Below are 16,226 nucleotides of genomic sequence, written 5' to 3'. Positions count from 1 at the left end.
GGCACACGGGCGTTTTCGCATTTCGCCCCCATCGAAATGCGGCCGCCGTGGCCGGGATTCGATCCCGCGACCTCGTGCTCAGCAGCCCAACACCATAGCCACTGAGCAACCACGGCGGGTCGGCTCACGCAAGAGGCCTCGTTTGTACCAGAAAGCTCGCCTTCGTGCAGAGGGTTCAACGCCAGGGTTTCCTGGTGAACATTAGGTTACATAAGCTGCAGTTGCCGGGAAGCGTAGAAGCAATCGGGGATGTTCGAATGCTATTGCGTTCCACTTTGAAAGGTGAAGCTTAAGTGTCCTTTAATTTTTCGTGTATTTGATATGAGCGCTCGCCATATAACTTCAAAACAAACAGCCTTGTTTTCTTTTTTACGCTCTAAGGCATAGGGGTCATGCAGCGGACATTTACGAGAACTTCATGCGTCAGAAAAAGAAGTGGAGGCACAGCTCTGAATGTTCGCTTGGTTCGTGCGTCAGAAAAAAAAGCGGAGGCACAGCTCTGGATGTTCGCTGGGTTGCGCTAAAGGGAGCGGGAAAGCAGAGGACGCCGCCGCGTGTTTGTCATGTCGTTGTTAGCATAACCGGGAAGGACGGGGGGGGGGGGGCTATTCTGTAAGTGTCCACCTAGTGGACATGTGCATTTCGCCTGCTGTTCAATCGTGGTCAAGATCGTCAATTCCAATCTATGTAGGCTTAAATATTGGCTAAGCCAAGCATATCTGTCGTCAATTCAAGAGAGTTCAACTACGAGGTTGAACTTAAATCCCTATTTGTCGAAGCCAAGAGCTGAGCATGGCGTTCGACATCATGTCATCACTTTACGTCACTTTGCGTCACTAAAGTAGTAACGAAATGGCCAATAAATCGCCATATGCTATGTCAAAGACGCGTGAGCGAAGACCCTTGCTATGCGACGAGAATCAGCGAATCAGGTTGAATTTGTAGTAACCAGCGTTGCCAAGGAACGCTTGCTTACTTGGCTTCACATTTCTGTCACTAGAAACAGAGCCCATTGTTTCCCTTGATTCTAATGGCTCAGCGTCACGCCCGATCAGCAGTTTTTTTTCACCGCATGGCTTGCCATCTGGCATGTGCGTACGTAAAACACAGCTAAATTTTTTTTTCCTGCTGACATTTAGGAACACGCACGTCATTATCAGCTTCTGCAATTCTGTGATTTTTTCCTTCACTCCTTTTTCGTGAAATAAAGATTAGTTCTCACTTAGTCACTTAACTATATTTCACCACTTACAGAAGAAAAGCTTTGGTTAAGCCCTTAGTAAGCATTCGCTGATATTGCTTAACAAAATGGATATTAGCGCGAATGTCGTCGTTTCAAATATTCACAATTGCCAGTAAGAACGACCTGGGGCACACCTTTCGTGAGCTTCACGGGTCACAGCTTAGACAATTTCCAGCGAAAGAGATTGGCTTCACTGCGTGGTGGCCAATGTAAGCCCAGAGACTCGTGCAAACGCATAAGCGATGAAGTCAAGAATGGGACAACTCCTCCGAAACCCGCTGAAAACCATCTGTGAAGTCACACATGATGCGGCGCGTAGATGTTGAAGAAACTTAGCCTTCATGCTGAAGATGTCCGCGAACTTCCGGAAACATCCAACGAGAAGCTCGCCTAGCCACAACGCATGAAACTGATTTGCACCAGAAATTGAAGATTTAAATGGAAGCACATGAACCTTGCTACGCTTACGGAGCTAAGATTCACCATTAAATTCACGCGACAAACAACAACGCTTGAATCCCGTGTAAATACAGTTCCCCTCAGGTTTAACCCTAACAACCGAGAAACACATCTAACGGGTGTAGGAACAAAATGTTCGCGAAAATATGGTCCCTGGAAAAATGGCCCTCAAGGAATTGGCCCGGGGAAAAAATATGGTTTTAGGGAAAGGTGGCCCCGAGTGAGAAAATGACTCCTCGAGGAAGCCATTTGGTAATTAGAGGTAATGAATTGCTGACTTATTTCTAAAGCTCACTGTTTATTGAGCGAACTTGGGGCCTGAACTAGTGAAATCGGCAGTGGCACAGGACTACCGCGGTAGCTTACTGGTAATAGCATGTGCTTCCGGTCGCGGCGGCTGCATCCTCATGGAGGGGGGAAGTAAAAACACTCGTGCACTCAGATTTTGGTGCACGTTAAAGGTCCTTAGGCGGCCAAATTTATTCCGGAGTCCCCCATTACGACGTATACCTTTTAACCGTATTGTGCTTTTCGTGCGTAAAACCCAAGCATTCAATTTTTTGTTGGGGAAGTTGAACTGGCGATGACAGGAGAGCAATTTATAAGCGCGGCAGTCCTGCAGTCGCAGGATAAGATTTCATAAGCCGCTAGTGGCGTTATAGTCAGCCTGAATAATGCAAAATAATTAACGGTTTTCGTCAGGAGGGCGAGCGGCTCGGCGATTCAGAAAACGTTGCGCAAACACTTTTGTCCTTGCGTGCGCGCAATTTAAAACCCAGTCCTTGGTGCAACAGCACGAAGACAATTTTTCTTCATCGCCCCTGCAATATAATGTGGCCTTCATTTACATAAGCCGAATGGACGTCTCACGTTACAGAGGGATAAGACGGAGGCGTTCACCGCAATGTTAGAATGCCGTTCACTCTGTTTATATGGGTTTGGGCTCTTGCTCTATGTAATCTGCCATTCCCTGCTTGCTGCGTGCTCCGTAGAAAAATATGTTTCGTATGCCAATATCTTTTGTGTGACGATGCGCAGGAATTTTTGTTACACGACGCTAGATTATAAGTTTTCACTGCTGTAATCTCATCTTCGGGGTCATTTTTTTTCGTACTTTTCGGGCGTTCCTTTTTTTTCCTAAACCAATATGTTGCTGCCTAAGTGTAGCAAAGGCAGAGCGTACCGATCAAACATCGAAGACTTGGTAAGGAATGTGCATTAGGGTTGCCCTTTCGGGGCATGCCTAAAAGAGACCAGCACCACCCCCGGGAGAAACAAAAACGGGAATAAAGCGTGGTAGTGCTAAATAGGACGGATGCTGTTTAGTTGCCCGAGGGGGATCTGGGTGCCTTCGCGACAAGTTCGCGGTGAGCAGCCCGCGGCAACTAGGGACAGTCTGGCGGCAAGTCTCTGCGACAACAGACACACGGCGCGTTCTACACACATGGCGCTTACTTACAGTTGAAGCCGCGTGAGGAAAAGCTGACACCCATAAATCTTGGTGGCGAGGTGGCCCGGCCACAGCACCCTCGTTGAGGCGCCGGATTGAGGCGATCTCTTCTGGGCACGTCTCGTTGGGCTCATCAGCACTGGGCTGCTGTTGCGAACTGTCATACGGGCTCTCGTCGTGTCGTGGAGCGTTGGCGTTTTAAGGCAATGAGAGACGGCGCAGCAGGCCTGTTACCCACTCAGAGCTCACAATATCGCGGTATTTGACAATTGCCAGAACTTGGCTCAGCCGTTCGCGGGCCGCCAGCGGCATCATGCTCAGAAGCAGAGCCGTTAAGTGGGCCGCCAACGCCAACTCCGCCCGGCGCACCCTTCGCCCAGCTTTTATCAACGCTGGCGCACTATCTAGTGATCACGTTCGCATGCATGCTCGTGGTGCTTCGCTCTGCGAGTACGCAAGCCATGCCAACAGTCCAGCTCTCGATCACGCGCAGCCGTGTGCGCTTACATATCGGATGCGCCGTTCTTTCATTGCACCACGCCCGAGCACACGCAGGCACCCCACGCAGGAGGGGGGGGGGAGGTGGAGGGTGACTGGGTCCCACAATACTGTCACGAGCAATAGTATAGTGCGAGATTTCGAAGTGACGAATCCCAACATTGAGTCCCATATGCTGGTTTATTCGTTCACTAATTAACAAGGTGTGATGTGTGGTGCGCGACGTGGTGCGGGGCTCGGGACGGTCGAGAGCAGACGACGCGGAGTGCACGCGCGCCGAGCTGGAAGGAGGAAAAACGACGACGCCGAAGAGCGCCCGGCACGTGAACGCGCGGCGCAGGAAAGACAACAAAAGAAAAAAAAGCAACCAATGAGAAAAGACCACGGGGCGTCGGGCAGCCAATCAGTAAATGCCAAATCGGCCAGACCACGACAAAAAGCGTGGTGCGCTGGCAGAACGGGGGCGACACGCAAGAGGACACGCAGGGAGACGCCGGGGAGACGCCAGGATCGTCCCAGGAAACGACGGCAGGAGGAGGTCAACCACCGGAGCGGGCGTTGAAGACTGGCCGTCGGGTTCCGGACCCGAGCCCACCAGGACTTCACCCGCCCGGGGCCTCCTGCCAACCTGTTCCTGTGCGTCGCCCGTCTACCTGAGCGTGCCGTCGGCTCCTCAAGGCCGGTGAGCTTGTGCGCCAGTGGGCAGGACGGGAACAGTCGGGCTTTGGGCCCGAGTTCTACGCCAGCTGCCCGGCCAGAACGTCACCCCCGTCTGCCGTGCCGCCTGCTGCCCGAGGCCGGCGTTCGAGCTTCCGTGCCCGTGGGCGAGAGGGGAGCAGTCGGGCTACGGGCCCGAGCTCTCTGCCCGGCCAGAACGCCGCCGCCGTCCACTCCTGCCACAAAGCCGCCAGCGTTACCTCGCCTCGCCAGAGCTGGCGCGCTCCCGGCGCCCGGTCAGTCAACCTACGCCGCGACCTTTGGTGAGGCCGACGCCACTCCTTCTGCCAGCTTGTCGCCGCGTTGCCGTGTCGAGACTGCGACGCGTCCCCGCCCTCGTGGCAAGCCAGGACTAGCACCCTCGTGCAAGCCCTATATGGTGTTCTTTACCACAATGTCCGCTTGAGTGTGTATTTTAAGCATGCTTTCTATTTTCTTTCTGTTTGCTTTATTCTTTCTTTTTTTGTTTGATTAAAAAGTCTTTGTGTGTGCGTCCAAACCAACGGCTTCGTCCTCAATTGGGTTCTCGGAGGCTCCGCCTAAGAGAACCAACCGAACCATTGAGAACACGAACCTTTGCCCATAAGTGGGTCATCACACAAGGGCTGAATGCATTACAACACTGATTAATGAAAGCGGCAGCTACGGCTTAGCATCCGTGCACCGCGCAGCGAATCTGGTCCCCGTATTTTGCAGGGACACTCTATAGGGACGGTCGATTATTTTTTAATGGAGTAACGAGTAATCGTTCGTCGGTTTAGTCTGTAATCGATTAATCACTTCCAATGCGACGTTTCTCTTTGATTAATCGACTTGTTCTTTTCGGGCGTGTTAAAAAGATTGAAACACAGCTATCTACTCAGCTAAGTCCCAATATTTATAACGTTTGAAGGGTGGAGCCAGGCAAGCAAAACAATTGTATAATCATTTCATAAAGAATAATGCCTAATCTGTTAAATATGGCACTTACTGAGTGAAAGACTGCAGAATTAAACAAGAAATAGGATGAAAGGCATTTGCTGAACCACTGTACAGTAAAGTTAAACACGTAATGAGAAATATGGCACAAGTGAAAGCTGAGGTCCAACTAGAGTAGGGAAAAAAATTGCAATATGCATAGGGATAGAAGAAAATTACCGGTTTGTGTTTTTGAACCACATGCTCTTTTCCACAGAGCGAAGGAATGTTAATTGGCTGGAGAGTTCGGGTGACAACCGGCACCTTCTTTGACTGGCCACCCAACCAGCATGTGAGAATAGCCGTTCCGACGCTACAGATGTTGCTGGGATGGACAAAAACTCCATCGCCACTTCAAATACATGCTCCAAACCCACACGCATGCTGTACCACGTCTCCAGTGGGCTGGGATTGGCGCGACGATCAACGACTGGGCTGTTGCAGTACGCCTTGAATTGCGAGGGCATTTGGCTTTCCGACTCTTGACCCATTGTACCAGTGCAGTTGCGGCGAAGTGCCTGGTCAACGGCGGCCCAGATGCCATAAGGAGGAGGCGCCGTATTCGGCCCAGCAAGATCCTTTTCTAGAGCACGGCCGGCAGCACCAACCTTTTCAGCAACTTTTCCACCTGCACAATATCTTTTATTGGTCAAAATTGCATTAACGTTTTATTCTCATGTCCTTTTCTGACTATAAATAAATCAACCATGCCAACATACTTAAGTGCCGGACGATCATTGCCACCGCCTGAGGATGTTCGAAAACATACTTCTTGTACCGTGGGTCCAAAATCGTCGCGGCAGCGTATGGGCGCCGGTACTCGATGTCAGTAAATCGCGTGTTCACTTCTGAGAGCAGCTTTTGCTGCAGATTGAAAGTGATGGGGTGACTGGGCTTAAAGCTGTGGATACCCTGTAAAAGAAAATAAATATTTATCATATTTCAACGACAGAAGTGTTTATTATGCAACTGTTCCTTCACCATGTATGCTGTTCCGACAGTGTAAATTCAGGCATGCTTAACGGACATTGTGACATGTGGACTGTTGGTGTGTAAGTGAATGCAGAACAGCCACTCGAACTCTAAATTATGCGGTAACGATAATTCACCTGCTTTAAGCCGTACACCACGGGGATTACATCGCTGAGTGTCACGGAACGGCCCTTCGAAACCATAAGCGTAGCTTCCTCCAGAGGTTTTAGTAGGTCCTTTACTTCGCGAAGGACGTCAAGCTGGTCACCAGAGAGTGGATTTGGCGTATTTCGCCTGGCTCCACTTTTCCTCGGCAGCTGTAAGAGGACCTGGCTGACAGGCTCGGACAAATTCAAGAAGCGCTCCAACATGTAATAGCAAGAAATCCACCGTGTCCTGACTTCCTGGATTAATTTCAGCGCATCATGCTCCTGCTTGCCGTCCTGGAGCTGCATTTCCACCAACATTCGTGACGCAACATCACTGGTGCGAAAGAAACGAACGATCCTCTTCACCTTCATCAACAGCGGCCGAAGTTCTACAAGGGGTGTACCGTCATCGTTGGGGGCATCGTCATCAGGGACGTCCTCCAGCACAAATTCAGCATCTTTTTCATTTTCCGGGACCACCACAACCTCGTGTGTTTCAAGTTCCGAAGGGGCTTTGGACACTGCTAGACCAATGGCAGCTTGACCTACTTGGTTCAGAAGGTGAGCTACACAGGAAATATGCTTATCGGCACCAAATTCTTCGCGGACAGTTGCCTTAATGTTCTGCCCACCATCTGTGATGACAGCCCGAACCTTCTTGTAGTCAATATTCCACTCGTCGCACAATTCGCGCATTGCCACGCGCAGATTCAAACTTGTTTTTCTGTCTGGCATGTACTTAACTCCAGTTTCCACACTCACTAGTTTGGTACCTAAAACAGCAAAACATTGTATATTAGGCGTAGGCACAGAAAATCTCTTTACGCGTCATGGCAAAGGAAAACCGTCCACACCGCACTTCTCTTGCGATCGCATGGCATTATGGCTTGACAAAGTTAACGCAGCAACACCCACGAAAATGCAATCGCAACGTCAAGACGTGGAGCGACACCCACGTGTTCACGCCAATGGCCAACCACCAGACAAAGGTTGGAGATGGAGGCGGTAGACGGAGACTGGGAGGAGGAGTGGGCATGGAAGAAATAAAAATTAGGAGAGAGTGATCGCACACGTGATCACCACGTCAGAGCGCGCGGTAGGTTTTAGTGCTCCCGCTCTGCAGGCCAGAAGCGTAGCTGAACGGGTGCGCATCGATCTAAAACTACTGGAAACCAAGCATTATCGGCCAGTACGCTGTGTCTACGAGGTCACGTGCTGTTCCTATTCTGCGAGGTAAAAAGCGAAAGACGTGGCTTGACGGCGAGTTCGCTTGCCAAGACTTGCTGCCTGAAGTAATGCCCTTTCCTAGTTTTTTTCTTCCTCCACGTGGGCGGCCTCTCTCAGGCCTCGGGCGGCGTGTAGGGATGGTCGATTAATTGCTTTTTTTCGATTAACGATTAATCATTCGTCATTCCAGCCATTAATCGAATAATCGCTTTTGATTTACGGCTTTTATCGATTAATTGATTAATCCAGACCTTTGCTGGGCACTTCTAAAAAGTTTCAAATGCAGTTGTCTACTTTTGTAGAACTCTATTTTAATGGTTTAGAAGTGAAACCCAACCGTTCCAGTTCTCAAACATTAAAATGTAGTGTATAAACACAAGAGTATACGCGTTTGATAAAGGATAATGTTTCAGCTGTTAAAGACTAAATATAGTTCGTACTAGTGGCTTTCGAAAATATAAACAATATCTGTTATAAAATGACACTTTGTGCCGAATTGAAATACACGACACTATAATAAATCCCCGTACAGTACAGTTAGCCCCTCTGAAGCGGGGCGCCTCGCTGAGAGATGGCAAGCCGCCCTCCTCAGCGAGGCACCCGAAGACCAGGAGTGGGCCGTCCAGCGGGCCAGGGCCGTTGCCGAGGATCTCGAAAGATTTTCCTCGGGCGATGGAACTCTGGCAGCCTAGCCCCGGGCACCAACATCAACAACCGTTAGACAAATAAAGTTTATTCCTATCCTATCCTACAGTTAGTCAAGAAATAAGAAAAATGGCAAAAGTGAAAGCTGAAGTCCAACTGAAATATGAAAGAGATTGGAATATGCACAAGGGAAAACGATATTACTGGTTTACGATATTAAATCACATGCTCTTTTCTACAGACCGAAGGAGCGTCCATTGAATGGCATGTTCGGGCGAAACCAGAGCCATATTTTAATGGCCACACAACCAGCATGCGAGGATAAATGCTCGGACGCTACAGATTTGCTGCAGTCAGCATGAACGTCATCGCTATGTTAAATACGTGCTCCAAACCGGCTCACACGCTGCGTCACATCTTTGATGGACTGGGAATGGCGCGACGATCAACGACAGGGTTCACTATAGCATGCCTCGAATTGTGACGGCGTTTCGAGCCTCCGGCTCTGGGGTCGTGGGTGGCGCGTGGGTGAAGAGAGGGGCAGCGCTCGGGCTCGGCACCGCTCGGAAAAACACAGACGCACAGTCAATGGTCCTTTGCCGCCATTTCAGTGCGATTTCAAAATGTTCACGTCACTCTTGCAAAACCCTCGAAAACGATCAATGGACCCGGCCTAATCGATTAGGTCGATTAAATGACAGGTGGACGCCGATGAAGACTAATCGTACTGCGGGATACATTTCACGATCAATCGGTTAGTCATTTATCGATATTGCCAGCCCTAGCGGCGTGGGTGTAAAGCGGCGAAGCGCTTGGCCGGCTCGGCTGGATTTGGAAATAAGGTTAAGCCCAGGATGCGAAGCATACTAGCCTTTATTTTAGTTGTTGAACCACTGTTTAGCCTGGTGAACTGCTGTTGCTTGGCTATATTTGGTTCGGCTAGACGAAGAAACAACTCATGCGTTACTCTGCTTCGCCTTCAAGAGTGGAACGCGACAGCGTTCCCGTCGACCCGCCAAGGGGTGTAAGACAATGGGCTACGGCGCAGCGACTACGCGCCCCGCATCGGACGCGGTGAGCGTCGAGCAACGCAGCGTTCGGCGCGACAACGAAATGTGCGCCTGAGCAAGCGACGCAGAAACAGCTCGTATCTAAGGCAACACCGCGTTCACTAGAGGCGCTTTTGTACCGCTTTGAAGCATCGTACTCGTGGCTCAGTGTTAGCGTCTCCGTCTCACACTCCGGAGACCCTGGTTCGATTCCCACCCAGCCCATCTTGCAAGAGTTGAGCCAAAGCCACCTAGAAACAAGCGCAGCTGCTTATATACCGCCGCGACGCCGCGAGCGACGGCGCGAGTTGGAGCCCCGTTTCTCCTCTGTCGTGACGTCACGGTGTCACGTGGTCAGCCTTGAAGGCGACACCGCCGCGCCTGAGGAGCTGGGTTGAGCTCTCGTAATATGCTTCGCATAAAACGGTCGACCGTCGCTCGTCGCAGCCGCGCCGTCGCTCCTCGGGCTCCGGCGTCTGTAGCACGTTTTCGAATTTCTTCGCGCCGCTCCTGCCACTAGCTCGACAAACCATTAATTGAAGTGATTTAATCGATTAAGTTAAAGACGGGCACTGATTATCATTAAACTTCTTGTGGCATACTTTTACTCGATTGATCCAGGTTCGTTAATATTACCATGCCTATCGCGCTCTCAAGGCGTAACGAGGGCACTTGTTACGCGGGGCGAAATTACGCTACACTCTTTAAAATGTTTACACCCTTTGGGTTGTATTTTGTTCCCCAGCAATAATCGTAATCTGTCTTGCCCGCATTTCCTTTAGCGCTGCGAGCCCGGTACTTCCTAGTCACGAATGGCTTGCGCGTTATCGGCCTGACACAGCCTTCTGGGCAGGAAAGTAGCGAGGGCCGATCTTTCAAGAGAGGAAACGCAAGCAAGGCAGATGATTATCGTTTTGGGACAAGATAAGCCCCAAAGGGTGCAAAATTTTTTAAGTGTACGCCGCCACAAAGTGGACGCTCTAGAGTCTAGCGCGTTCTAGCATAGACGACGAATGGTGCTCATCTCTAAAAAAAAAAGTTTACACCCTTTCGGGTGTATACCTGCTAAAAAAATGTCATTAATTTCTTTCGCGGTGCCTTGTGGGCACGTTGAAATGGCAAACTTGGAGCAAGTGACATTTTATAGTGCTCCTATTTTTTTAGAAAAGTCTTGAAAAACACATCCGATTCAAAATATTCCTTATCGAGTTTTAAGGCTCAAACGAGGCAATACCGAAACTGAGCGCATGCCGCTTCTACGTCAGACGGCAACGCCCCGTAAAGAAATGCGTGACAAAGTTTAAATGATGTCACGACTGCATGCACGACGCGGCAGATCCTAACACGGCACATAGCCTCCCACGCTTGCCAAACAAAGTGTGCCGCATCAATAGCTGCCGCGACTGACCGGGACATCCAGTTTCAAACTTCTGCGCGCTTTTCGGCACGGGGTGCTTCTGTCTGGCATAGAAGCGGGGCCACCTCCATTGCGGTGCTCACGGTTCCGATATTGCTTGGATTTACGGTAGTAATCTGATGATGAATGGGTAATGCATTATGTGCGATCTCTAGATTATTAAAAGGGTCCATTAAAATGTGACTGCCTCCAAATATGCCATTTAAACAACTGCTCCGAATGCACTATTAAAATAACTTAGCCAATTTTTCGTCCGTCCTGTGAAGCTCACGTTATTGGCGGCAAATTATGCCTGCCTCGCCTATAGGAACGCTTCTGCAAAACCTCCACGTTCCTTTCGCTTGTAGCTTTCTTATTATATAAAATACTGGTTTAAAGTAACGCTCTATATTCGTGAACACACTGCAGTTTCCTTTCGGTTTCGAAAAGTCGTATTCTACCATGTTGTACTGCCATTAACAATTTTAGACTTGGCAGGAAGAAATACACGTGCGCAACAATTATTTCGTTTTACTATATTGTCTTGTGGCTAACCGATGCGACATCTTTATGGACTTGTGACAGGTAATAATGTAATGTGCTGTAACACAAGCACAATTAAATGAACGCGGTGCGTTTTCATGTGGGTTCCAGGTGCAGGTCGTTGTGCCAACACTCGAGCAAAGGAGAAGCGCTTCGTGACCACAATTTCCACAGCCCACCGACAAATATCGCACATCGTAAGGATTCAAACTTGACGAAAACAAAGACGAGTGTCATCCTTCCGGCATCTGTACAACGACAATGCTCACCAGCACGTTATGAAAATAATGGCGCAAGTACGATGAGTCAAGCAAGGCTTGAAAACGAGCCTACGCGTGCGCGAAGTGGAGCAATTTTCAAGTCAAGGCACAAATTGTAACGCACCAAAAAATGCAGGCCCTACGAAAGAAGTCGTAGTATCGGTGCACGTACGAAACATTTTCCATCGGGCGCTTTAGCAACGCGCCGAGTGCTACTAGAGAAGTGTCGTTGTAGTTTACTTTTTGAGTGAAACTATTTTCTTGGTATATCTACATAAACTGCGTCATCACGAAAGAAATCGGCAAAGCTTCGACGGAAGCAACTAAGGGAAGCCGAAGGTGTTGTTCGTGGTTATAGGAACTTTTGCACACGAAAACTTCCGCCATATGTAGAATTTCCAGACAATTCTGCTTCCGAGAACCTGTGTTCCCAGGAAGTACGGCTTCCATAAGCTTCCCATCTACTACCAAAAACTTTGTCCTGCTTCCAGGAAATCCAAGAACGCCGACATCACTATAGCGTCGTTTGCATGAACTCCGACGATCGAGCCACAGGTCGAGTCGGAAACCGGCCCGACCCACGACTGCAGGCTCAAAGAAGTCTCTGGCACTTGGGGCTCCCTGAACCTGTGTTGAACTGGCCCCAACAATGGAGACCACGTTGCCGCCGGCGGCTTCGACGACTGGTTTCCCGGGCTACGTGGGCCTAGTGCTCGGCTTGGTGCTCGGCGACATCACCGCTTTCTTGGCGCGCTTGGGCGACAGGAGTGCCACCAGAAGCACGACCACACCTGCCAGCAGCAAGGCGGCCAGACCGGCGGCGATGTAGACCCGCCTGCCGGCGTTTGACAAGGCGCTGCGGAAGCTGGCGAGGTTGCTGCGGCCAGCAGCGGTACTGCTGGTCGCTGCCGACGGGTTGTACTTCAAGCCCGCAGGATCTTCCGACTTTTCCCGGTCGCTGTCTGAGTGCGTATGCCTGCACTGAACCGCCGCCGGTTGTTCGGGGAGTTTCTCTGCACGAAGTTTGACAACCGAGACGATTAGGTGCACAATCTCTTCGTGACGAAAGCAATGCGACAGCAATGCAAAGCGGATAACAACAGGCCAGGCCTAATGTTCAGACCCGAGTTCGTGCAAACTAGCCCAGAAACGAGTATATACGGAGTAGTTCTTTTCTTTAGCTGCACCAATATTTTTTTAGATTGCCTATGGCAGGTAGCACAAATCTAACCCTTGATCTAAATTACTCGATGAGGCGGCCTTTACTTATACGAGAAATCAAAATGTTCACTTGAATTAACGTAATTATGCTAATTCCCTTTTTAATTACTTTACACCTCATATTTCAATACTAATTATAGCCGCTGAATTCGCACGGCGTATCCACTTGAAACGAATTCTCTGGGCAGCACCAGTTCCGAGTTATTGATTTTCAACATGTCCGTCGAAATCCGTTGGAGTTCGAGTTACTTTTGTGCTCCAGTGCAGAAAACAGCGGTTCTGTGCATTGTTACTCCCGTTATTCTTTAAAGAAACTCCTAACACGGAGTTTGGTGACCCTGTGGCGACGGTGTGGTGACCCTGTGGCGACGGTGTGGTGACCGTGTGGAAGAGGACGACAATTTAAAGTTCGTCTTTCCGCCATCTTGGCTGTTTTGTAGCTCGTTGTAGAGACCTTCGCAAATACATTTTCATGCATGCCTTTTCCCGCGGCATATTGATGGAAGTGCTCGCAGTGTCGTGAAAATATGATTAATTGATTGATTGAATGATTCATTGAATAATTAATTAATAGAATTTCATGTTCCAAAGTAGTAGTAGTTCCAAAGCGCTTGTCCTTGTCCGTCTTTCTTGTGTCCGTGGTTTCATTTGCGCTAACCTACCACTTCAAATAGCAGTGGAGGGCTCTGAAATAATTTTAAAAACCTTAAGTTCCTGAGCCCACACCAAAATGTAAGTGCACGAGAGTTTTCTGCACTTCATCCCCTTCGAAATGCGGCCACCCAGGTGGGGAGTCGAACCCACGACCTCATTCTCAGCGGCATAACGACATAGTCACTCATGCACCACGGCCGGTTATGTTGCAATAAAATGGTTTGTGTCAAATAAAACCATAGCTGCGTGTGTCAACGCCTCGTTGTTTCTGTGCAATTCTTTGTCCCAACCTTCTACTACGAAAAGTAAACAATAACCACGGTATAATGACAGCCCTCTTTTCAGCCATTTCACTTTCGATTCTCTGCGACGGAATATTAAATAATCCCAATTGCAGTACTGTTTTCGTCGGTTTCTAAAACAGTTTTTACTAACAGCTTATGCTACCTGATTATCTTAAAAATAATCATGTGTAACTCTGTTTCATTGTTCCCAGCCGTTAGTGTTCATGTTTAATTACCTGGCTATAAAATTTGATGTTGCTTTATTGCTTTGCCACTTTACTCTGAATTTTATATAATTATCAGATTAATAGGTTACTACTATTATGATGCTCTGATGTCTAATCCACAATAAAAATTATTTTTGCTCATTTGTGTCTACTTTCGTACTCTATATTTACTTCCAGCAGGCTGCACACTTTTTCGCTGTTTTAAACCACTGTTGCTAAACGTACGTTCCTCATTTTGTACCACAGCGGACTTTCTCTGCCTCTCTTAATCTTTCGCTTCCCTTTTCCCTCCCCCCAGATCGGGGTAGCCAAATGGGCTCAGTTCTGGTTAAATTTTCTGCCTTTCATTTATCCATTTATTTCTCTCTCTTTATTCTGTACGTGTATTACCAGGAGGCCCTCTGGCACTCTGGACTTCGTCACCGATTTCTGTACTACACTATTAACCTCGTTCTTTACGGCGGCCGCATTTCGATGGGGTCGAAATGCGAAAACACCCGTGTACGTGGAGTTATGCGTACGTTAAAGAACCCCAGGTGGTCGAAATTTCCGGAGTCCTCCACTACGGCGTCCCTCCTGATCAGAAAGTGGCTTTGGCACGTAAAACCCCATAATTTAATCAATTTAACCTCGTTCTATATAAACAAACAAAACTTTTCATTTCCGTTGACAGTATACACTGCAAACCGTGGGAGATTAGGCTAAAGTTATTTTGCAGCACCTGACAAAAGCCCAGCCTCCACTTGATAATTCCAGCACATGCGCTTGCAGCATAAAATGCTACACATAATGTTTACAAAGTCGCTAAGTTGAATTCGAACATTTTCTAGGTCATAGCATAATAATAAAAATAAATACAAAAATAATATGTACAAAGTTACAATACTTTTCAACCATACAAATCGTTATAACGAATGCCAAACAATAATTTTAAAAATCAGCCATGGCTAGTGGCAAAGCATGCATTACACATACATAAATCATAATCAAGTCACTGAAGAAGACAACACAAACGTAACAATAGATAGCAGTAATACATCTCTCCAAATTGACAACTGTTTAAACGTTTATAAGGAAGGCTACCATGTCAATTTTTCTCAATTATAGAAACGAATTTTGGATGAGCGTGTAAGGTATGTGGTACAACAGGTGCATGTCTAATAAGTTCGTGGAAGATATTTTCCAAACGTGTTCCGCTCAGTTCGTGAGACTTATGTGCCACAATATTAAGAGTGATGTACAATATAGCAGTGACGAGAAGCTCGACCTAAGGAAGAGCACACGCACTAGAACTTTCGCACCGCATAGATTCCACTTAGCAAGTTTAGCATCACCGCCATTATGTTCACCTCACTTAGCGGTACCTATGTGGAGCGAGAATAGGAGCTGTGCAAACACATTTCGGTAACAAACGCTAACAAAATTAGTACAAACTCGACCTGGTTCCCTGCCCTTACCGGACGGCTCGAGCTTACCGTGGCAGTTCTCGTCCGCAGTTCCGTCCATGACGGGGTTGACGGCTTTCTGGAGCGAGTGGGCCGCGGACGTGGCTGCCAACGATACCCCGGACGGTCCTTGCCCTCGAGACGCTCTGGGCGGCGCCTTTCCGCCTTCCTCGGTCTTCTTGTGTTTGGCCGCCACTTTAGTCGTGGCCTTCAGCATCGTTAAATGAAACAGAGCGACTTAGAAGGTTGCAATCCCTCTAAAGTGATAGCTTTCTTAAGCTATACTTCACCGAGTTTTCGTGGTTGGCGGACGGCTGCCTAGCACAGTAGAGGGCACCGTGGTAGAGAGTAACAAGGGTTGGGAGGAAGAGAAGGGCAAAGAGCGAAAAGAGAATCGCAGGTATCAGAAGTGCGACGAGAGTTTAAAGAATGCCGATGTAAGGGGCGGAGAAGGAAGCGCATGCGCAGGTGAGGCGGAAACGAGGTGGTGCGTGATTGGTTGGCGCAGCCGATGTTTCATAGATACACAACTACGTGTACCACGTGCCTTCACTCTATCACTCCCATTGCACAGTGCAGTTCTCGACTTGTGGCAGCATTATTTTGATGCCGTGACGCAGCTAACGAGGGTTTATTGGCTGGTCGCCTGTTCCTAAGTTTACACACCACGTGAGGCCTGCGATAGAAGGGGTGTTCCACATCCACGGCGAAGGCCTATGGTTTTCCTGGTAAACACCCCCAGGGTTAGATCTAGCACACATGCATAAATGCTGGGTGGACGGTCGCCACCGCATCTCAGTGGTAGATTGTTGTACGTTTAATGTAGGAGG

The 16,226-nt window shown here is 48.7% G+C and overlaps 3 protein-coding genes across 3 annotated transcripts in view; all 3 read right to left on the bottom strand.

Moving 5' to 3' along the window:
* The window catches only part of LOC142564809 (uncharacterized), an 82,575-nt gene extending 79,105 nt beyond the window's left edge, over nucleotides 1-3,470 (bottom strand). Inside the window, exon 1 of the mRNA XM_075675972.1 lies at nucleotides 3,162-3,470. The gene's annotated coding sequence lies outside the window, so the exon portion shown is untranslated. The remainder of the gene's footprint in view (nucleotides 1-3,161) is intronic.
* Nucleotides 3,471-5,500: 2,030 nt separating this feature from the next.
* LOC142564460 (uncharacterized) lies at nucleotides 5,501-7,141 on the bottom strand. Its single transcript, XM_075675461.1, has 3 exons — nucleotides 6,698-7,141; nucleotides 6,044-6,236; nucleotides 5,501-5,952 (listed from the first exon to the last, which is right to left on the bottom strand). The coding sequence occupies exons 1-3, from the start codon at nucleotides 7,139-7,141 to the stop codon at nucleotides 5,501-5,503; spliced, it is 1,089 nt and encodes a 362-aa protein (XP_075531576.1).
* Nucleotides 7,142-11,292: 4,151 nt separating this feature from the next.
* Nucleotides 11,293-15,613, bottom strand: LOC142564459 (uncharacterized). Its single transcript, XM_075675460.1, has 2 exons — nucleotides 15,427-15,613; nucleotides 11,293-12,578 (listed from the first exon to the last, which is right to left on the bottom strand). Exons 1-2 carry the CDS (start codon nucleotides 15,611-15,613, stop codon nucleotides 12,262-12,264), a joined length of 504 nt encoding a protein of 167 aa, XP_075531575.1. The 3' UTR covers nucleotides 11,293-12,261.
* Nucleotides 15,614-16,226: the final 613 nt, after the last annotated feature.

The sequence above is a fragment of the Dermacentor variabilis genome, chromosome 11 (assembly GCF_050947875.1).
Source record: "Dermacentor variabilis isolate Ectoservices chromosome 11, ASM5094787v1, whole genome shotgun sequence".
Lineage (NCBI taxonomy): Eukaryota > Metazoa > Arthropoda > Arachnida > Ixodida > Ixodidae > Dermacentor > Dermacentor variabilis.
The sequence above is the reverse complement of the archived record's forward strand: the minus strand, read 5'-3'. Positions and strand labels throughout refer to the sequence as shown.

What these genes read in the sequence shown, in the direction of transcription:
- LOC142564460 (XM_075675461.1), bottom strand. Translation starts at nt 7,141, where the DNA reads ATGCGCGAATTGTGCGACGAGTGGAATATTGACTACAAGAAGGTTCGG. An exon ending in CGCTGAAATTAATCCAGGAA is followed by an intron (nt 6,237 to 6,697) that starts GTCAGGACACGG and finishes TTTCTTTTACAG; the next exon opens with GGTATCCACAGCTTTAAGCC. An exon ending in AATGATCGTCCGGCACTTAA is followed by an intron (nt 5,953 to 6,043) that starts GTATGTTGGCAT and finishes GATATTGTGCAG; the next exon opens with GTGGAAAAGTTGCTGAAAAG.
- LOC142564459 (XM_075675460.1), bottom strand. Translation starts at nt 15,613, where the DNA reads ATGCTGAAGGCCACGACTAAAGTGGCGGCCAAACACAAGAAGACCGAG. An exon ending in TGCGGACGAGAACTGCCACG is followed by an intron (nt 12,579 to 15,426) that starts GTAAGCTCGAGC and finishes AACTTCGTGCAG; the next exon opens with AGAAACTCCCCGAACAACCG.